At 44.0% G+C, this 22,560-nt stretch overlaps 1 protein-coding gene and 1 pseudogene across 2 annotated transcripts in view; both read right to left on the reverse strand.

Annotated features, from left to right (window-relative positions):
* TTC23L (tetratricopeptide repeat domain 23 like) overlaps positions 1–22,560 on the reverse strand; it is a 59,160-nt gene that overhangs the window by 31,306 nt on the left and 5,294 nt on the right. For both annotated transcript variants that reach the window (XM_043600112.1, XM_043600111.1), the window contains exons 3-8: positions 22,079–22,262; positions 18,391–18,514; positions 7,352–7,508; positions 5,507–5,632; positions 2,194–2,371; positions 151–259 (exon numbers count right to left, since the gene is read on the reverse strand). In XM_043600112.1, coding sequence (XP_043456047.1) covers positions 151–259; positions 2,194–2,371; positions 5,507–5,632; positions 7,352–7,508; positions 18,391–18,514; positions 22,079–22,262 — 878 coding nt within the window. The remainder of the gene's footprint in view (positions 1–150; positions 260–2,193; positions 2,372–5,506; positions 5,633–7,351; positions 7,509–18,390; positions 18,515–22,078; positions 22,263–22,560) is intronic.
* On the reverse strand, positions 6,502–6,600 carry LOC122496582 (annotated as a pseudogene).

Here is a 22,560-nt window from a genome sequence, read left to right on the forward strand (position 1 = left end):
TTTTGTACAAAATGGCTTCCAGTCTAATTTTTCCATCACAGTCATGAATAGCTAATTACAGCCTGTTCACATCACTAGATAGACCATTGCCAGTGTGCTTCCCCCCACCATGGGAAATGGTGATAACTGCAAGCTACCTCTTCTACTTACCCCTGTGTTGGGCCTCTCCAGACAGGGCATGAGCCTTGGCTAGTAACGCACTTGCCTCTGCAGTTTGGGGGCTGACGTCAGTGAACAAACACACACAGATAGAATAGGCCTGGAATAGAGAAAATCATTATCAAGAGTACCCAAATGACAGTATTTCAGAGGATTTTCTAATAGCTCTCATGAAATTGCTAGTTGAGAGCTGTGGATATCAAATCATGGAGTTATAAGAGAGGTGAGTTTGAGTCCCAGCTATTTCCTGTGAGTCTTGAGCAAGTAACTTCACCTTCACATGTAAAAGAAATATATAGTTTCCATCAATTGTGGTTTGGAAAATATTAATGACATGGTTACATGCAAAGCACACATAATACCATCACATGGTAAGTTCTCAATAAATATTAGCCACTATGATGTCTTATTAGGTGTCATGGCAAAACTAAAATCACAACTTTAGCTAAGCTTCTCAAAGGTTCGTTATCAAAGGAAGTTCAGGAGAGTTAAGTATGGACCCTAAAACCATACTGCCTGGGTTCCTAACCCAGCTCAGCCACTGATGACTCAGGCAAGTCACAAACTTCTTCAAATATAAAACCGGAATGACAAAAATGACTGTTACAAGCAGTTGCTGTAAAGATTAAATGAATTAATATGTGTAAAGTGTTTAGGATACCACCTGGAATCTCCTAAGCATGACAGAAGTGGAGATTTTATTACTATTATCATTCGTACTAAAGTGGAAGGAGAAAGAAGAGAGAAACCCCTGGCCCACACCCACCAGAAAGAAAAAAGCCCCCTTCCCCCGTGCCTCATAGTTCACACGGGTCAGACACTGTGAGGTATCTCAAGGAGCCCCAGAGATTTCAGACAACACTATGGAGCTAAGGTAGAGTTCAGAGCTGGTATGTGTGCGGGCTCTGAGGACTCAAATTATCTAAGTTCAAATCCCTGCTCTCTTACTTGTTAGTGACACAACTTCAGCTGAATTAGCTGTAACTCTTTAAGCTTCCGTTTCCTCATCCTTAAAATGAGATCAAATCATAATGCCTCCACTTCATAGGCGTATTGCATGGATTAAATGAGTATACCCTCAAGTGCACATAGTAAAAGCAGTCCATAAATGTTAACTATTTGTGTTGCTGTTGGGAAACACTGACTATATCTTGTTTTGGCAATCCTGATCTGACCGCCGCTTGCACAGTCTTGGACACAAGAAGATGATGGCTTGCTCTGTAAACAGTGGACTCCCTGCCTTCAGACCAACATCCCCTAACATTTCTCCACGGTGTGATTACCTGCAATGCCTTTTCTACAGTATCAGACTGTTTTCACATATACCATTGAATTGCATTGCACGGTTTCTATGATACAGGAAATCTAATCCACTTTTGGCTTCCGGAGGTACCAGAAGCCACAAACAGGTTCTTATTTGAGGAGAGAAAAGGCGAATTTAATAAGTTTCAAGGGAAGTTTCAAGTACAGGATGCATCAAAAAGCCCCACACTGTTTTCATTATAATGACTCAACATTCCTTCCTATTTTGTTTTGTTTTCCCCTGGGCATTTGTCAAATTAGTAAACCTCCAAGTGAAATACTCTTTTGTCGGTTTAAATTTAGACTTGTTGATACAACCAGCTGGGCTAGCCTAGAGGACAAATGACAGCATCACACCAAAATATCATGATTTTTTTTTTTCATTTTAAAAAAGCCCTTTGTGTTTGCTAAAGCCTTAAGTTTGGTTGCCCCTACGGCTTTTTTCCCTGGAGCAGACTCACTTGCTTACCTCTTCCCAGCACCCACAGAGATGAGGGGAAGCCTGGGAGGGGAAATTTGGTCCCAGATCAGGTCAAACAGCAGATACACTCATCCTGAGTCCGGATTCTCTGCCCATGTTGTTTAAGGTTGAGGAAGGGCTCTTGTGTGGATCTGGCGGGAAATCCACCCCACCCCCTAGTTCTTCTGAGAAGCCCAAGCTTCCCTGGTCCTGGGAACGGGGCATGGGGCCAAAGAAGGCCAGTAGGCTGGTGCTCCAGCCAACTCACCAACCTGCTGCAAGTACTGGATGGCCTGATCATGGTTCCTCCTCAGCTGCTCGATCTGCGCGATCTCCTCATACAGACTGACCAGATCTGATGTCCTATCACCCTTAGCAGCAATAACATTGCCAATTGCCTTTTCAAAGTATGCCAGAGCAAGGTTCAATCTGTGGACGGCCAAGGAGGCTCTATAAGAAGAGGGACAAAGATGCAAAGTCAGAGAGGCCCCTTACTTTGCAGACACAAAAGGAACTGATTCTAAGAATGAAACGATTTGGCCTTTAGAGGCCAATTATCTGAGTGGTTGACTAAAATCCAGTCTTGCTATAAACAAACTCCCATTAACCTGCATTTTACCCACCAGATTCCACTGACTGATATTCACTCCCATTAATACAGCATGCTATAGTCTAATTTTATAACAAAGCATAAAATGGCTTCCAGCAGTTCACAAGATGGGTTATTGACCCGTAAACACAGACTTTCTAGAATCAGAATAAAATTTTATTCTGACTCCCTCTCTTTCAGACCAATACAAAGCCATTGCTTTGTCTTGTTTGATTTAGTTTATTCCTCCTCAGTTAAAAATGAGGATAGAGAAAACAATGTAAATATTCCTTCCAAAAGACAGTGGTTCAATAAATTATGGCACATCATATAATAAAATACTTCAGGCTTTAAAAACCATGCTTCCGTTTTAGACTAAATAACATGAGGAGAAATTAAAAGTGTGGCAAATTTTAAAAAGTGATAGGACTACTTAAAATTGACCCTGACAGGGGCGCCTGGGTGGCTCAGTCGGTTAAGCGGCCGACTTCAGCTCAGGTCATGATCTCTCGGTCCGTGAGTTCGAGCCCCACGTCGGGCTCTGTGCTGACAGCTCGGAGCCTGGAGCCTGTTTCAGATTCTGTGTCGCCCTCTCTCTGACCCTCCCCTGTTCATGCTCTGTCTCTCCCTGTCTCAAAAATTAATTAAAAAAAAAACGTTAAAAAAAAAAATAAAATTGACCCTGACATATCTATCTATTGATCAATCTTTATCTCTAAAATATCCATAGCAGTTAAGTTTGGGTTGTGAAATTAAAACTAACTCTTATTTTCTTCTTCATATCTATATTTTCAAATCTTCCAAAACAAAATATAATTTAAAAAATGAGAATAAAAAAGCATTTCATTAAAGTTTATTCCTCTAGAGACAGCAAGCCACAGGCAAATAACATGGTAGTTCAAAGCTGGTTCTCACAGTTATTAGCTTTAAAAAAAATTTTTTTTTAATGTTTATTTATTTTTGAGAAAGAGAGACAGAGACAGAGAGTGAGTGGGGGAGGAACAGAGAGACAGGGAGACACAGAATCTGAAGAAGGCTCCAGGCTCTGAGCTGATAGCACAGAGCCTGACGTGGGGCTCGAACTCACAGACTGCGAGATCATGACCTGAGCTGAAGTTGGACACTTAACTGACTGAGCCACCCAGGTGCCCCCCTCAGTTATTAGCTTTATGGTCAAATTCCAGGAGTCTACATTTCCTTCCAAATAAAACAATGATAAGAATACCTAAATTACAAGGTTATAAAGATTAGATAAAAAATTGTACATGAAATTACTTAACATATAGTGGATACACAATCAATATTACTTCCCCTCACCCTTTGCTTCTTCCATCTTTGTATTCCCAAAGTGGAAAAAATATGTATGTATATGAAATTATTTTATATAAGGCATTGCACAAGTTACAATTTATTTTAAACTGAAAGATTCATCCTTCTTCTGAAGATTGGGATTAACAATCAAAAGAGCACTGGCATGTTATCTGGTAATTCTTTACAGAAAAAATATTTGATCAATCAGACCACTATTTCCTTTGACTATTTACAGCAGAAGTTACAGAATGAAAATGCCTCTCATCAAGAGCTTGTAGGGAGATATTAGCCAAGTTGTCTGGCCTAAACAATCACAGTATATTTTCCCTACCTTTAAAATGAGAAAGGGGATTGCCCTTACTAGATATTTGCTGTATATGAAATATAAGTCAATGTGGTACAGAAGGTGAGCTATGGATTAAGAAGACCCATCTGTAGTGTTGGATCTTCTACTAGTCATTCTGTCACCTTGAGTTACTTACTCTTCCTGTGCCTTAATTTTCTTACCTGTGAAATGAAAACAAAAATACCTACCTCATAGCTTGCAGTAGAGGATTGAACTAAATAAATGACGTAGTGCACTTAGACTAGTTCTTGGAGATAGTTACACTGTTCCAACACTTAGAACAGTGCAGGTACAAAATAGATACTAAATAAATATTGTAGAATGAATGAGTGAAATACACACTAGTATTTATTCTGAAAAAGGAACAAGGCTATCTTTCACATATGGCACAAAAACCTTAGCCACTGACCCATGTGACAGCAGCAGACATTCACTAGACTCTAATTTATGGCTCCGTGGACTTATATCAATAGTTTGATCTAACGTTGGGCATTCAAACACCTCCCCACCATTTCCCATTTGATTTCTAGGTTCATGGTTGTTTAGAGCAGGTAGGCATGACTCATGTATTTCATTTACTTACCATTCTGTCATCGACCCTACCATGCCAAGTGTTTACAGTTTTGGAACCAGATTGTGGATGTGCAGATATCTTAAAAATCTAAGGAACAGTAAACCTTTTATTATTCTTTTTTTTCCCCTGATAATCTGCTGGGCCCACTCTTATATGTAAATACTGTGATTCTCTCTGAGGATACCTAACTCAACTGCAAACCAGTTAAGTCTTGTTCTGGCTTGAACACATCCCAAGTACTTGGTTTCCATATGGAACAGAACTTTCCTTAAAAATTCATGGGCCGTGCATAGCTTTCATGGGCTTCCAATAAACGAACGGTCTTCGTTAAGTACTCTTTCCTTGTCTTTTAAGATACCGTGCTTCATGACAAAAGTAGGTGGCGATTCAGAAAAAGACATAATTTGAGATTAGGTGTGAAAGACAGAATAAGGGCGAGGAGTCCATGAGTTCAGACCATGGATCCAACACTTGTCGCCGTGGACGGTTTGTTTAATCTCAGCCTCAGTTTCCTCTCTCTTTCTCTCTACAATAATTGCACCAACTACCTCACTGCTGTCTATGAGAATTCAATGGGCACTGCACATAAAGCTTAGACCATGGTGTGTGCGTTTGGTAAATAAAACACCTCTTTTATCACCATCTGAGTATCTGGGTTTTTTGCCCTGAGTATTTTTTCTCCCCTTATACAGAAGAGCACAGAACAATCATGTGATACCGGGCCTCATTCACAAAAGCCTAAGCCTCTCAAAGCCCAGATCTTACCTGCCCAAAGCAATTGTCAGGTCTTTCTCTGAGACTTGTAATCTGTGACCACTTCCCTCACATAATTCTTTCAGCTCCTTCATGTTTCTCTCTGCCTTCTGCAGGTTGAAATAAGCCTCTCTGCCAGTGAAACAGTCAAGGAAAATGCTAGGCACACAAACTCCCCCACTTCCCAGGGACAACGGTTGATAAGTAAACAAAAGGTCCACTTGGGAAAATGAAGCAGAATTTGAAAAACAGGCACTTTACTATGTTCTTTATTTTCTATATGTATATGTTGTCAAGAATTCTTTAGAAAATAAACAGAGACCTGGGTTTCTCATGGCAGTAGCCTGAATCCAGGGCTGTGGTGGGTGGTGAGCATTTGGAGAAGCGAACAGAAACTGTAAATTATGCTAGATTTCCTTTAGAGGCATCCATGGTGTGATAATACTCACTTTTCCCAAGTTGCTTCCTGTGAATGGTAAAAGAGAGGAACTAATTCTGCTGAAAGGGACTTTCTGGATCATTTAGAAAGTCCAAGCAAAACAGATTTTTGGCAAAAGGCAAACAGCAAGAAAGAAAATCCCCTTAATTCCCAAATATCCTATTTCCCACATAGTCAGTAGCCCCTTCTAAAGGCATAACAGAGAGGGGCACCTGGGTGGTGCAGTCGGTTAAGCGTCCAACTTCAGCCAGGTCACGATCTTGCGGTCCGTGAGTTCGAGCCCCGCGTCGGGCTCTGGGCTGATGGCTCAGAGCCTGGAGCCTGTTTCCAATTCTGTGTCTCCCTCTCTCTCTGCCCTTCCCCCGTTCATGCTCTGTCTCTCTCTGTCCCAAAAATAAATAAACGTTGAAAAAAAAATTAAAAAAAAAAAAATAAAGGCATAACAGAGAAAGGCAATGAATCAGTTTTTACAAGTTGAGTACCAAGACCAAAAAAGCAGAGAGGGGAACGTGGTAAAGAGGAGAGATGAAGGACACATGGTCTCCAAGAAGACTCATGGTTAATTTTGTTTAATATGGAATGCTTTATAAATTTGCATATCATCCTTGTTCGGGGGCCGTGCTAATCTCTGCATCGTTCCAACTTTAGTGCATGATCAATCGTGAACACGAAATACCATGCACAGTTTTCAAGTAGAGATAGTACCAAAAGGCTGTCAAAATCACATGCTTTTTGAAGAGTAATGGTCTGCCTCTGGGGACATAGAGAACTATTTCTTTTGTCTTTTTTGCTTGGCCTCCAGCTTCATGGCAGTATTCTCAACAGCATTTCAGAAAAACAAAAATGATCAAGAGTCCATTAAATCAGAGACTTCTGGCTGCAGGTTACAATCACCTGGGAGACTTTAAAAAATCTCAATAAACAGATGAACCCCAGACCTACTAAATCAAAATCTCTAGGGTGGGACCCAAACAGTAATAATTCTTAAAGCTCCCCAGGGGTTACAGGTGCTGCCTAGTTTGACAAACATTGCTTTAAATTACCACCCGCTCTCCCCACTCCTATACCACCCCCCACCCACTATCACCCATGTCCTCACTGCTAAAACTGGTCTTCTTGGGTGCTCAATCAAGCAGGACACACTCCGGAAACTTTTCAGCTGGCTAGGGGACAGGTCACCAGTGAGACCCCTCTCATGGCTCAACTCAGAGTTTATATGAACAGATACAGGAGGAATATTCATACCCTTCTAGATGGAGGTAAGAAGCTTGTGGGGGGCCCCGGATGTCAGAATAGAGCTGTGAAGCCTGGTTCAATCTCCCCTGCTCCTAGGTGAGACGACCCGCCTGGGGACATGTGCTCCCAACCCCACCCCCCCCAAGCTCTGATCACAGGCCCAGCCAGGAAAGGAAGGATATTGGTTCTGTAGGAGCCAGGCCACCCCCACGGTGTAGTACAGCATGACCAGAGCTTCCAGGATTTCCTTTTTCTCTGTTTTTGAGGTCGTGTTTTCCTTCCAGGTCAGCAGCGTGCTCCTGGCAGATTCAGCATGTTTCTTGGCCTGAGCTGGGAGGCCTGGGGAAGTTTGAGGGTGGGTGGCAAGAAGAAAAACGTTAAAAAGTCATGTTTCAGTGAAAGACATTTCTGGGAGGAAATAGGTGGGTAGTGTGTCTGTCGTGTGCTCTATAGTATTAGTTTCCAAAGCTGGCTGCGCATCAGAATGATCTGGAATGCTTGTAGAGAATATAGATTCCTGGGCCCCACCCCAGACCTACTGAGTTGGAATCTCTAGACGAATAGAGTCCAGCAATCTATATTTTTAATTAATTCCACAAGTGCTTCTTATGCAGCCATCAGAGCATTCATCTGGGGTCCAGTCTGGAAATCACTAATAGACCAGGAGTAGAAGCTGAGTATCCTGTTCCCAATCTTGCCATTAATGCCATGTGACCTTTTCAACCCACAAAGCTTCTCCATCCTCCAAATGTAAAATGACAATAATTATAGAAGCTGTGCCTTTACCAAACACCTGGAGCTAGTCCAGGAACAAACTAGGTTAGGCCACAGAGTGCTACGCTTTGAGCTTTCTGGAAAAGGCATTCTAAAAATACAAGGGCTTATGAATACAATTACTTCCATCTGGGGATTTTTTTTTTTCAATCCAAGATGAGGCTGGATAGGCTAATTGGTCACACACACACACACACACACACACGCACACTCTAATTGCTAAAGGCAGTGAGGCCCTCACTAAGAAGACAAAGGGATCCCTGATGGGAAAAGAGTAGCTCCAGAGAAAAGAGAAAGGCCAGCAGAGAACATATTATCCTAGAACATTATCTCCTCTGCTCTACTGAAGACAGTTAGGGCTGGTGTTCACGTTCAGCTCTCCTCTCTGCAGGTTGGTAAACATATTCACCCCTGCCAGCTAGGCCCACTGCACCCGTAATTCTCACTTCACAGCCCCATCCCTCAGTCCGCTCTGCCTCTGGCCCTTAGAGCCTGTTTTCACAGTACAGGTAGAATGAACAGCCACAAAGATGATCTTGAAAGGTCTTGAGGCCTGTGGCCCTCATACATTCCATGTGCAGGACCTCCTTAATGAGTCGCTACGAGGTAGGGGGAACAAAGCTTCCCTGGGAGAGCCCTAAAAGGGACCTGGAAGCCAAGAAGTCTTTGTAGAACACTCAGAGGTTCCTGTTCTGTAGGTCTCAACTTAAGAGATAAATGGAGTCTGTGGCCAAAGAGATGGCTGTGCCCTAAGTTACCAGGCAATAGCACCCCTCAAATTGCACTGCACTTCATAAACACCCTGTGAAAATGCAGATTCCTGAGCCTTGTTTCCAGTAGTTATGGTTGACAGGTTCTGAGGTGAGAACAAAGGATTTACATTCATAACAACCATCCTAGGTGATACTGATGCAGGCTGTCTAAAGACCACACTCAGAAAAGCATTTAGTAAAATCTTTATACAAGAGGTGGGACTCATCTTACTTTGAAGAGTAGGTAGTTTGACTGATAGAGAAGAATGAGGAGGGGTTTCCACTTGTAGTAAACAGCGTGAGGCCATAAAGACAGAATAGGCAACGTGTGTGTGTGTGTGTGTGTGTGCGCACGTGCATGCACACAGGCACACCCATGTGCGTGCATATGCTGGTGGGGTGGGGTGGGGGCATGTAGGAGCACCATGGAAGGCAGTAAGGAGACCAGCCTGACTGAAAGGGAGATTTAAATGTAAAGACACCCAACGTGTGAACTGGATGGGAAAAATGGAATCTTGGATGCCAAGTTGAGGAGGCTGGATTTGATCTGGTGGGTAATGGGAAGTCTTTATAGGTCTTGAAGAAGGGAGCAGCTACAGAAAAACCTGCCAAGGACATCAGACAAAGACAATAAAACTGGAAACTAAGGAAGTCTTTTTATCAAATAGGCTGTTTCTACAACCACACAGGCCCTTGGAAGTGTGTCAGCAAGAAGTGAAGGAACCCAATCTAGATGCTTCCCTCTGTCTGTAGGAAGGAGCAAAGTGAAGCTGGCTGAGCCACTGAAAACCACCCCTGAATCAGCACAATGCTGCTTCTGGGCTCCTGAGTGGGAAACTAATGAGAAAATAGTTCTGAGGCTTTGCAAGTCTGCCCTGCCAGCCACCCCCACCTAAGTGTCCAGTTCTGGCTGTGAAACCCCCAGAGGAATACTTTTCCTCTAAGTTCAGCAGCCAATCAATTATCGGGTTCCTCTTCTCCACTTTATCATGCCCCACAGTGTGGTCCTTCTGATGAAAAAGCTGAGCTGTGTAACCACTGGGTTTAAACAAACTGAACACAGATCTCAATTTAAAATGTCTCATTAGGGGCACCTGTGTGGCTCAGTCGGTTAAGCGTCTGGCTCTAGATTTCAGTTCAGGTCGTGATCTCACAGTTCATGAGTTCAAGCCCCATGTCAGGCTTTGAGCTACAGTGTACAGCCTGCTTGGGATTCTCTCTCTCTCCCTCTCTCTCTGCCCCTCTCTTGCTCACATTCTCTCTGTCTCTCAAAATAAATAAATAAACATTTTTTTTTATTTCAAAAAAATAAAATAAAATAATAAATTGGCTCCTTAAAGTCAACCCCAAAGGAAAAAGTCACTCCTTTACTGTTCCCAGAATCCATTCTGGTCTCCAAAGTGGGGTGCATGTAGCCCTACAGTTTGCAAGATGCCATAATGATGTAGGGAAAAAAACTAAATGTCTCTATTTTTAAAATTTTTGTTTTCTGTTTTTATGAATATATATTATATAAGATATTAATACTACTGCCATAACTTATAAATACACACACGGAGAGTACTCAAATTTTTTGTAGTGATAAGGGAGCTAATTCTCAAGAGTTTAAGAGATCACTGCTCTAAACAAACGTTTTCCAATATTTTCAACTATGAAAGAGCTCGTCTCATGTTAAAAAAAAACTCACTTTGTGGTATTTTTCTGGCATTTCCTACGTGAGAAAATTCATGATGACAAAAAGTACTATGAATCAGTGTCAATAATAATTTGAAATAGATTTGCATTTTACTGATTTCAAGAACACCCTTTTCCATGTAAAGATAACACTGCATAGATGTACATGTATGAGTCTCATGTCAACCCTCTCTGGAGGAGGCTCACAGAGTGATGATCTTGTTCTTGAACTCCAAGCCCCATCTCCCTAGTTCCAATGTCAACTCTGAGAGACCAAGTCATTTTCCTTTACTTGCCCTTCTTCCAAGCCAAGGACACCATCCTTCTCCCTGCACCAACAGTTCGGCAATTACAGAGGGAAAAATCAGACCTGCTCCTGGAGCCTGAGATTCAGAAATTACAGGGGATGTTGATGAATTGGAAATGGGTCCCAGTATTGTCCACCAAACATATCAAAGCATTTTGCTTTAGTTTGGGATGTGATTCCACAACTGATGTCTGTTATTCTAACTCAGGCCAGAGGGAATCTGCTCGGAGACACCCAGTCTTTGGAGTTGCTGCTGTCACCTTTGATCATCATCTATATTTAAGAAGTCAGCCTACGGCCAGACTTCCCAGATACCAATCTTGCCTCAGCCACTTCCTACTATCCCTGTGGCCTTGAACAAGTTACTTTATCTATGCTGCAGTTTATTCATCTATAAAATGGTAATGAAAATACTTTCTACCCTGTAGGGTTCTTGTAAGAATGTAATTAATTCATGAAAATAAATGGTGCCTGGCACATAGCAACAAAATGAATTTGAGAAAATTACTCCTCCTCCTCCTACTACCAGCGTCCATTCTCTGAAGCCATTTATTAAATGTGCCCTTGCTTTGGACATTTTTCATAGAGCTGCTTACAGAATCCCTGGAAAAGGCTGCATTCTCAAATGCAGTCTCACTGCAGGCAGGCATGAGGTTTCCTGCAGGTCAGGTCACCTGGTTTTTATCATTCCCTGTTATCCCTGTATCAGTGTGGGTTGTTTTTGTTTTTGTTTTTTTACCAACTAGACAGAGAAGGTAGAGTTCATAACTTACGCTTCCTTTTTCTGTATTTTACGGCACTTGTAATAATAGAGTCCGGGATACCTAGAAAGTCTCAGCAATAACAGGCTAATTTACTGCTTTATTAATAATAAGCAAAATATCAGGAAACCGCTTATCTATGCACTTACATTCTTCTTCCTGAACTCTTGCCAACACTTCCCCACTAGGTGACAAGCACCTTGTTGTTCTGTGCCTGCCCTTTGCTCACCGGCTGAAGCGCTAGGCTCCTTAGGCTCGTCCCCAAGTCTGCTGGCACTAGGGTCCCACCTCCGGCCCATGCTCTAGCCCACCGTACGGCAGCCTTCACATGGTGCCCTGCAAAGGCTCTGTGCTCTCTCGTGTCGAATCCTGAATCCTATTCCATCAATCGCCTCTTTTTTAAAACCTTCAAATGCTCTCACTAAAGGGCTCTTTCCTCACTCTACAATCTTCCTCTTCTAAAATCATCTTCACATGACTTTTTTGGCTCGGCCAGTTACTCTCCACTTTTCTCTTGTTCCTTTCAGTATGCAGGGCCCAGGCCCCCACGCAGTCCCTTCGTGCCTGGGATCTGGCTTTTGCTCTAACCACTCTGCTGGCACTTTTCTCCTTAGGCCCCCAAAGACCTCCTACTAAATAAATCCAGTCACAGTTTCTCAGACACTCTTAGCTGCTTGGCTTCTCCTCTTGGCCCCTAGGACACTGCACCAACCCAGTTCTCCTTTCTAAACCTTCTCTAATTGCTCCCTTGCTAATAACTCTTGCTGATAACTAATAACTTGCTAATAACTCTTTGCTCCCTTCTCCAAGGGTCTGTCTTTCAGTGTCTTCCTTTTCTTCTCTTTCCCTCTTGGAAGCCTGAGCAATTCCTAGCACTTCCACCTTGGCCTCCAAGCTTACAACTTTCCACGTCCCCTTCCCAGGTCTGCCCTCAAACACTCCTCCATGCTTGCGACTCTCCTCCTGTCCTCCCAAGTTCTAGTCCCAAATTTCCAGCACCAGGTAAAAATGTGCTAGTGGATTTCTAAAAAAATTTTTTTTAATGTTTATTTATTTTTGAAAGAGAGAGACAGAACGTGAGTGTGGGAGGGGCAGAGAGAGAGGGAGACACAGAATCTGAAGCAGGCTCCGGGCTCTGAGCTGTCAGCACAGAGCCCGATGCGGGGCTCAAACTCACAGACCACGAGATCATGACCTGAGCCAAAGTCAGCCGCCCAACCAACTGAGCCACCAAGGTGCCCCAAAAACATGCTAGTGGATTTCTCTACTGCAATTCAGAATCACAAAAACCTGGATACGCCACTCCTCTCCCCAGTGCACTCCTGTCCCTGACCTACTTCCCTCTGTAAATGGCACCTGCTGGGGCTGGACCTTCCTGGTCATCTTTGGGCCTCAATTCTCCTCAACCCCTAATCGAACATCACATCCTGCCAATTCTTCCTTCACAGCCTTTTTTTTTAAAGGCTATATTTAAGGGGGCACCTGGGTGGCTCAGTCGGTTAAGTACCCGACTCTTGGTTTCGGCTCAGGTCACAGTCTCACGGTTCATGAGTTCGAGCCCCATATCAGGCTCCGCACTGACAGCATGGAGCCTGCTTGAGATTCTCTCTCTCTCCCTCTCTCTCTGCTCCTCTCTCTCTCAAAATAAATAAATAAACTTAAAAAAAAAAGCTTAACGGTTATATTTGAATAGATAATACATTTCCATAGTTCAAAAGTTAAAATTGTATGAGAAGGTCAATGTTGAGGGGCCTCACTTCTAATCTTCCCTTTCACTGCAATCCCCCACTAGGTAATTTGTTTTTGCTTCTGTCTTGTGTATCCTTCAGTGTTTATGTAAATATAAACACAGATTCTCTCTCTCCCCTTCTTTTTTTCTCACAAAATGAGGCATATTAAACACCATACCATGTTGCACATTCTCTTTTGCCTAACGATGCATCCAGGAGCTTTTTTCCTAGTAGTATATGGCACTTCCTCATGCCCTTTTTATTTTTTTTTTCTTTCTTTATTTTTTTTTTCAACATTTATTTATTTTTGGGACAGAGAGAGACAGAGCATGAACGGGGGAGGGGCAGAGAGAGAGGGAGACACAGAATAGGAAACAGGCTCCAGGCTCTGAGCCATCAGCCCAGAGCCTGACGCGGGGCTCGAACTCACGGACCGCGAGATCGTGACCTGGCTGAAGTCGGACGCTTAACCGACTGCGCCACCCAGGCGCCCCATCCTCATGCCCTTTTTAAAGCTGCATTTAACCTGCTGTAGGTATTAGTCCTCTAGTGGTGAGGGCACTGTTTTTTTTTCCAATCTTTTACGATAATAAACAGTGCGGCCAAGCATGATCTTATCCATATGTTATAAGTATGTATTCAAGAAAAAGTCCCAAGAAGATAAAAGATAAATGCATCTGTCCTTCAGAGACTCTTAAATCCCTACTCATCATCCCACTTGTCACTTCACTAGCACATTATTACTACATACACCTAGATGACTGGATAGCTTACCTTCTGGCATCATTGCTAGATTAACCTTTCTAAAAGCACACTTTGCTTCATTCATCTCCTTGCTGGAAAAATCTCCAGGAGTCCTCCTTGCCTACCAAACAAATCACAAATTCCTTAGCCTATATATAAAACCCACCACAGTCTGCAAACACACCCTCTTTTCCAGGTTCACCCCAACAGCCTGCTCACTGCTTTCAAAGATACACATTGTGCTGTCCCTCCAGGCTCCGTTCTTCACCAGAAGGCCACCCCTTCCTTCTGCCCAAGCTCTGCACATTCTTCAAGGGTCTTCCTGAATGACCCCTGCCCTCTGAGTCTACCACTTACCACCTCAGTCAGAAATGATTCCATCCAACTTCCCCAAAGCCCTGTATTTAAATCACTTACATGGCATTTGACTTCTGGTGCCTTCTGTCATAACTATGTCTGTATGTAGTTCACCTTCCACACGAGGTGGTAAGTTCTCTGGGGCAAAGACAGTGCCTTCTCTACCTTAAATTTCCCAACGTGCTCTTCATGGTATTTCAAATATGTAAGTCTCTCAGTAAATACTCACCGGAAGACTGTTTATTGAGAGAAGTCAGCCCTTGGGCTTGACACCCCCCCCCCAGTCCTGGAAGAGGCTCACAGGGAAATGAGGCAAGAGGGTCTGAAGGCTGTAAAACACACATGTGCAGTGAAGCATGAACACTCACAGATGCATACATCCCACCTACACAGAAGGCTGGCTCATAAATTCCGCCCATTTTACAGCAGCTGAGGATTAATGACAACAAAACTAAGTGGAGCTCAGCAAGACTTCATCCCTCTTGAAGGTTTGTGATTTCTCAAAGCTTTGGTTGGTTTATTCCGTGGACCACAGGCTTTAAAAAGAGTTAAAGTAAAGAGACTGGGTAAATATTATAACTGAAATAGGAGGTTTTTCTCAAGAAAAGGTCACGATCATAATCTATTCTGGAAAAATTCTAGGCTAGGTTTCAGAAAGTCTGGGTTCAAGGCTGGGCACTGTTAAACTACATAGGCATTTGGTCTAATCAGGAAGTTGCTTTTCCCATCAAGGAAAAATAAACAAAACCTTCCTTTACGGGAAAACTTTTTTTCCTCCCTCCAACATACTACCCCAAATGTGGTTCACCATTCGTGTGATAGGAAGAACTGTAAATCGAGGGAAAAAGGATGGTGTTCTCACCATCTTTTGTGATAGGACCGACTCACCTATCTTGACTCAGCCTGGAACCTAACTGGAAAAGTAAAACTCAGAGTCCGTTTGTGACCGTTCATGGAATGGTTGATTTCAGAAGATGACGACCAACTTCCTTCCACAGACCTACCACCATAACCTCTCCCAACACAGGGAGGGACCTGTGGCCTGGCCCGCGTTCAGACAAATGTCCCCTTCAAACACTCGTGGGGCTTCCCCTCCAGTTCGAGCCGCCATCACTTCAAGTCTCAGGTTCAGCAAGTCTCCTACACAGTCTCACCGAGTCTGGGCTCTCCCAGGGCCCAAGAGTGTCCCTGTCGGTGCCAAAGCAAATGCCAGTGATCTGCCACCTGCCAGCCAAATCCATGGGTCTCTCTTCAGCCCGCATGTCATCTGACCTCCCTCTGCCACCTGACACTGCACTTCTTTTTGAAACCCTTTCTCTGACACAGCCCCTCCTGACTCTTCTATTTCCTTTGCCGACTCTGCTTCCGCGGACCTTCCCGATGCTCTCATCCTCCTATCTTCTCTCCTCTGCCTTCTTTCCCTCTCTTTCTACATCCTTTTGCTGATCAAGCTCATCTGCTCTTATGGCCTCAACTTGCTCCTGTGTGCTAACCCTCCCAAGCCGACATCTTTCCTGAGCCCGAGCTCCACTCCTCAGCTGCCTACTGACCATCCCACCATGATGTTCCCTGAGTACCTCACGCTGGCTGAGATCCAGCCTGTCTGAAACCAGACTCGGCATCCTCTTCCTCCTTCCCCCATACGCCTGCTCTTCCCCTCTAGTTCTCCATTTCAGCTAACCGTCCAGGTCATGCCCTGTGCAACCTCAGCTCTTCCCTCAGCTTCTCGCTCCAAGTAGAATTGCCCACTAAACACCACCACTTCTGAGTCATTTCTTCTGCATTCCAACTGCTGTGGCCAGTGCCTTCATTGACTCCTGTCTGGGCAGGATAGAGGCCTAACTGATCTGCACCTCTACTTTTTCTATCAATCCAACCCATCCTCCAGAGTCTCTAACAGAAGCTTGATTATGTCACCACCTCAGTCAGAAACTTTTTAAAAAATTTATTATTATGTTTATTTATTCTGAAAGAGAGGGGGGGGAGGGGCAGAGAGAGAGGGAGACACAGAATCCAAAGCAAGGCTCCAGGCTCTGAGGTGTCAGCACAGAGCCCGACGCGGGGCTCGAACCCATGAGGGTGAGATCATGACCTGAGTGGAAGTCGGATGCTCAACCCACTGAGCCACCCAGGGGCCCCTCCCTCAGAAACTTTTAATAATTCCCTAAAGTCCTTGATACGTGGGGCCAACTTAACTTTCCAGTCCTATTACCAGGCATGACCTGTCTGTCCTAAGGTGTCTCCTGTTCTACCCTAACTTCTTGGTCCAGGGGGAAACTACAGTGTTCCGTGAAAGTAGTTTCATAGAGAATAAAACACCCTTTCACTCCATCTCCTCAGATCAACACATATGGAGGCCCAACTCTGTGTTCTCTACCACTCCTCTCGAAATCTACTTGGAAAACTTTACTCCTCTGTCAAAGACAGGACAAATGTCACATTCTTTCTGCAGCCTTCCCTGATTTCCCTCTCCAGTGGCAGAAGCACTCACCTGCCTCATTTGTTTCTCCAGAACTTTGTTCCCGCCTCTATTATAACTTGTTCCTGCCTATTATAAGATCTCTGTATGCTTATAGAATACCAGTATTCATTTATGCATCCCTGGTGCCTACCACAGTGCCACCAGACTTAGAACAGGAATTCTCTAAGTGCTAAAGTGGCACAAAGCTAAAATGTGACTGTTATCATGAAGGCAACACGTTTATGAGGATGAAATAGAGAAATTCCAAATGAAGAACAGTGTAGCTCTAGAAGAAAATTGCCTTTTGCTGAAGACCTTCCTGGAGTCTCTCAAATCTCACAGACAAGTGGCTGCCGTTCTGCCAGTAAGTGAGGACCCCCTCCTGTCTTTAGCCACGCCGGCCTTCTCTCAGAACACAACAGATGTGTTCTAAGGCCTAAAGGAGCCTGTGACCTCACTGGCCCCAGTGTCAACCACTCATGGGCTTGCCACATCAGTAGTCAATGAATCTAAAGTTTCATGTAAAACATGAGCTCAAAAGGGCCCAAGGAGCCCTAAGAAGGAACACACGTTCTCAGTTAAATAGAATTTATGATAGTGGTTAATAAATTGGATTCCATTTCAACTTTTCCAAAAGCTCTGATTTTTGATATCCAGGCTCCTTATGGCCCAGGCATATTGCTTCCCTTCCCCTGGAGCGCTCAAATCTCTCAAGACCTTAAGTCACTCACTTATGTAAGCTATGCCCCACCTGAAGACTCAGGTCCAAGGGGTACTTGAAAAAGCCCCGGGCCAGAGGCTCAGTTCTACCCAGTGGTAACATCTGCTGATCCACACTGTGCACCAGGCACTGTACATGAGACCAGTCCCTGCTCTCATGGAGCTTCTGTTTCAGGGACAGAGGCATTTTTAAACAAAGCACATGTGAGTTTGTACAAAGAGATCCATGGTAGAGATGTCCCTGCAGGAAGACGTGGCTGGCCAAGGGGCACAGAGCCCTGAGCTGACTGTGTCCTCAGTTCCAGAGATGTGTTTTGGCCTCAGTCCGTCTGAACAAATATTTCCTGGGCCTCTACTGCAAAATTCCTGCCCTTGTGGATCTTACACTTAGGTTTCAGTTTTAGCAAATGCATTCCTATCTTGTTCCTCTGTACAGAATACCTTCCAGAGGCTTCATTTCTCTAGGATGAGGACTGTCTTTTCCTCAGCAGATCTTCCAGGAACTTGAGGGCTGTCCATGGAATTCAGGTCCCGTTACTGTGTCTGCCACCCTGATGTTGAGCGTACATAATCGCCTGTCCTTCCCCCGTGGACCTGTGGCTGGAACCCGTGATATTGTCCTCTGCCCCCTGTGCCTCAGTGCCCTCATCTGTAAACTACGGATGATAACTGTATTTCCCTCCAAGGGATATTAGGAGGACTAAATGAGACTAGCTTGGCACATGCTAAGTACTCAGTAAATTAACTATCATTATCATCATTATTTCTAAGATCCCTGACACACTGCCTCATCCACGGACTTTCCCACCTCCTGAGGAGGTGTGAGTTGGGGGCAGGAAGGACTCTCCCCCGGTCATCCCCACCCCCACCACGGCTGTGGGTTGGCTTAGTTTGGCTCTCACGAGCTGGCCCACCCAGACCCAGCTGGGGAAACCAAGTACCTCTCAGTGTCAGGTAGCCATAAGCCAGGCTGGCCAGAGCCTGTGCACATTTCCAGTGTTCTTCCCCAAAAATAATCCGAGAAAGGATGACACAGCGAATCAGCTCCTTGTTTGCTTGGATATTCTGCAGACAGCAAATCAGTCAGTATGTGTTTTTGGAAAGAAGGGACAGCTCCAGCCCACTCTCTTCTCATGGGAATGTAGGACTGAATTCACCTGTTGTCTTTGTCTCTTCTCCTCCCTTCCCGTCCCACACCCACTCCAACAGGGCCTGCTGACTGTCCCTTATTCCTAAGTCCTTAAACCAAGCTCTTCTCCTCATTTCTGCCACGAGTACCTGGCTCAAAACACCCTCACCTTTTACCTGGCTGACCATGACAGCCATCCCTGCTTCCACTCCTGTCCCCCTTCCCCCAGTCTGCTTTTCACATCACAGCCAGAGTGACTTCCTTCAGCCTTTTATTGTGAAAAACGTCAGCCATATACAAAAATAGCATGGAGAATGGCTCACTTCGCTTCATGAGGTATCTACTCATGGTCAGTCTTGTTTCATATCCATCCTTCTTATCCACCCACCCTATTATTTTGAAGAAAATCAGTATTAAATCATTTCATATCTCATAAGTATCTCCAAAAGACACAGACTTAGACACATAACCAGAAAATCACTCTCACCAAAACATTAACAGTAATTCTGTAATGTTAAATATCTATAATCTCATAAATCTAATAATTACCTCATAAATCTAGTATTTTTTTGATAATTTGCCTGTCTGCACATAGAGATCAGTCTCCTGAGTCTCATTCCTCTGTAGGTTCCATTTCCACCTCTAGTTCTTTTTATTGAAAATTATATGCTGAAGAAATTGGGTCATTTGGATGACAGTGTTTCCCAAACATGTAAATTCTGTTTTCCAAACATGTAAATTTTTTGAATGCGTTCTTATGGTGTCATTCAACATGTCCCTCCATTCCCTGTCTTGTCTTTATATTGGTAGCTGGATTTAGAAGTTGGGTTTGCTTGGGGATCTGGGTGGCTCAGCTGGTTGAGCGTATGACTTTGGCTCAGGCCATGATCTCGAAGTCTGGTTTGTGGGTTCGAGCCCCACATTGGGCTCTGTGCTGACAGCTCAAAGCCTGGAGCCTGCTTCAGATTCTGTGTCCCTTGCTCCCTGCCCCTCCCCTACTCATGCTCTGTGTCTCCCTCTCTCTCAAAAATAAACATTAAAAAAATTTTTTAAAAAAGTTGGGTTTACTTTAGCTTTATTTTTTTTTTTAAGCAAAACTATTTCATAGTTCTCATACATTTTTCCATCAGAAGACATCTATGGTTGGTTGGCTTTTTTTCTGATTATTGGCACAACTACATGGATTCACTCATAAAATGTTATAAAATGCCAATATCCAATTCTATCAGTGTTTCTTCATGTGTTAGCTGGATTAATTCTACAGACAACTCTCCCCTCACCTCTTGTTTGGTTACCCAATAATACAGTTTATAATAGAAGGACAAGATACACAACTTATTCTTTCCCTTTATTTGCTAGCTTTCAAAGTAATGAGTTCAGTCACTAGCATCCTCCACTGGTGACCAAATAGTTTGTTACTATTATTATTATAAGCATGGATTTGAAAACCTATCTGATGCTCCTGAACATGGCAAACTAATTTCTAACTTGGCTTTTGCACATACTGTTTCCCGCTTGGGATGCTCGAATACGTAATCACTTTCTCATTTAATTTTCATTTTGTTCACTTCAGAGAGGCCTTTCTTGACATCTTATCTAAAAACAGCCTCTCACCCCCGTCACTTACTATCCCATTACTTCTTTTATTCTTTTCTTCATGGCACTTAACTCTCTCTGATATTGCACTAATGGTTATTTTTTTGTCTATTAATTGTCTCCTCAAATAGAAGCTCCTTGAGAACAGAAGCTTATTCTTCTTGTTCACTACCATATGCCCAGTTCAGAGGAGATGCTCATTCAACATGTGCTGAATGAGTCATCTCTTTATCAGCCAGGAGAAGAGGATGGGGTGGAAAGAGCCGCTGCTGCTCGTAGAACTCACAGGCAGAGCTCCCCAAGAAATCACAGAACTGCATTTTGGAGTCACAGATTTCAGTGACTTTACAAAGACAGCTATCAAATGGCTGCACTGACTGACAAAACCAAGCCTGTATCTCCTGGTGAGGTGAAAGCAGCACTTCAAAGACTCAAAGCTTGGCATTTCAGCTCTGTTTCTAGTGTCTACTGACCGTGGTGCTCTGGGCAAGACCACCCTGGGTTCCAGCTGCCGCCTCATCCCTGTGTCCCTCCTCACCTGCCGCCTCACCTGCCCCCGGCTCACACGTACACATACAGAGAAGGTGACAGCACAGGCCCCTTCGTGCTTTAAAAACACCCATTCTGTCAGAAGTTTTGAGAGTTCTCCATGGGCTCACCACAGAATTTATTAAGTTTCATTTTGAGGAGGAAGCAGAATACCATGAAAAGTCACTGGAACGGGAGTACAAAGCCTCGCGTGCTGTCCGGGCTCTGGACATTCTGCATTCATCCATCCTCAAACTCCCTGCCCTGGCGAAACGGAGATAACCAATGTGGGCTCTAGAGGTCTGCGCCTACTGCCATCCCTCCTGCCCTTCCGGCCTGTGAGCGCTGGGTGGGGCTCGTTTAACTCCTAAATCTAAATCTTTGTTATTATCTAAACTGGCCACGGAGTTATGAAGCCTTAAAAACCATACTTGGACTCTGGCAGATGGTACTTGTCTGTCTCTAAAAGTGAAGGTTCTGGCCTGGGTCTGTGAGATACTAATGGGTACAGGCCAAGGCGGCCGTCCTCTGCAAGTCCTCTGAACAATTTACAAAGGTGGGGTAAATGTATAGGTAGATCCAACGAGGGGTATCAGCCTCTATCATCTGCCTGTGAGGTGTCTCTCAGCCTTTCCTAAAGCCATCTACAGACCTTTCTCCATACATGATTTTAAGCTCATTTTTTCCCTTGGCCAGGAAGTCACTGCATGAATTCCTCTGCTGATAAATCATGCCCTGGGAGCAGATGGGTGCCCGCATTCTAATCGTGAAGGTCACTGTCATCCTGTCTCAGGTTCCTGCATTTTGAACACTCTCATTAAGCGAGGTCCTAGTTACAAGTCTTTGCCTTGTTCTTAGAAATGCATACCTGGACTTCGACCTCTGCTGCTACCTCCTGTTTCTGGTGATTTCATTTGCTTATGAGTCCAATGAAACCGCTGGCATCTTATTTATATCCTTGCTGCTTCTGAGCCTGGACCTCAGCCCGGCTACTCTTGTTCTCAGCCTCCTGCCTCACTAGCCTGGCCTTTCCTGTCACCCAAGAGATACCATTCTGAAACCTTTCAGGAGAGACTTTTTGAAAAGTTTTTTACTGAAAGGTCATTCATCAAACATCAACACAAAGAATAAAGCATTAATTTTTAGTCTAAAGCCAGGAGCACAGCTATTCCATAAAAGAATGCACAGTGAGCCCTGTGTGGAGCCTGAGGGCAGGCTGGCTACCCAACTATGCTCTGCTTTCGTTTCTTCCACCTATAAAGAAATACAACTTCCTCTACTTTGAGTGCTTCAGTCTCCAGTTAAGGCAGAGATTCTGTAATCATGGACATATTTTTAAAGGGAAACTAAAACCTAGTGAGCTTTTTTGGTTTTACCATTTTTTTCTTCATCAGCTGAGCTATTTTCTTCTGGGATTGGGCCAATTTGTCTTCAGGAAGAGACATGCAGCCTACGGCCATCTCCTCCGTGGCCTTAGTGTCTTCTTCACTCTCTCCAGACCCGCTAGATGAATACAGTTCATCTCTTTGCTGGTATGCTGGCTTCTTGGCTTGCTGTGACCTGTAGATACCAGCGAGGGGCATGGATTCAGATCTGACCTCTGCATATCTCAAACAAGGTAAAATTGAAGGACAGAGCCCTCCCAGCTGGGGGCTAGGGATATGCTAACATAAACTTGAAGGAATAAAGTCTGGTGATAAGCTCTTGTCACCCTTGAAGCCCAGAATCAGGATGGCAATGTGTTGATTCAAATAAAACAGATTTGGCAAACCACCCACCTACACCAGAGTCCCAGCTCTGCTACTTACTAACCACATGACCCTAAGCAAGTTATCACGTAATTTGCTTCTTTGTAAAA

The sequence above is a fragment of the Prionailurus bengalensis genome, chromosome A1 (assembly GCF_016509475.1).
Source record: "Prionailurus bengalensis isolate Pbe53 chromosome A1, Fcat_Pben_1.1_paternal_pri, whole genome shotgun sequence".
Lineage (NCBI taxonomy): Eukaryota > Metazoa > Chordata > Mammalia > Carnivora > Felidae > Prionailurus > Prionailurus bengalensis.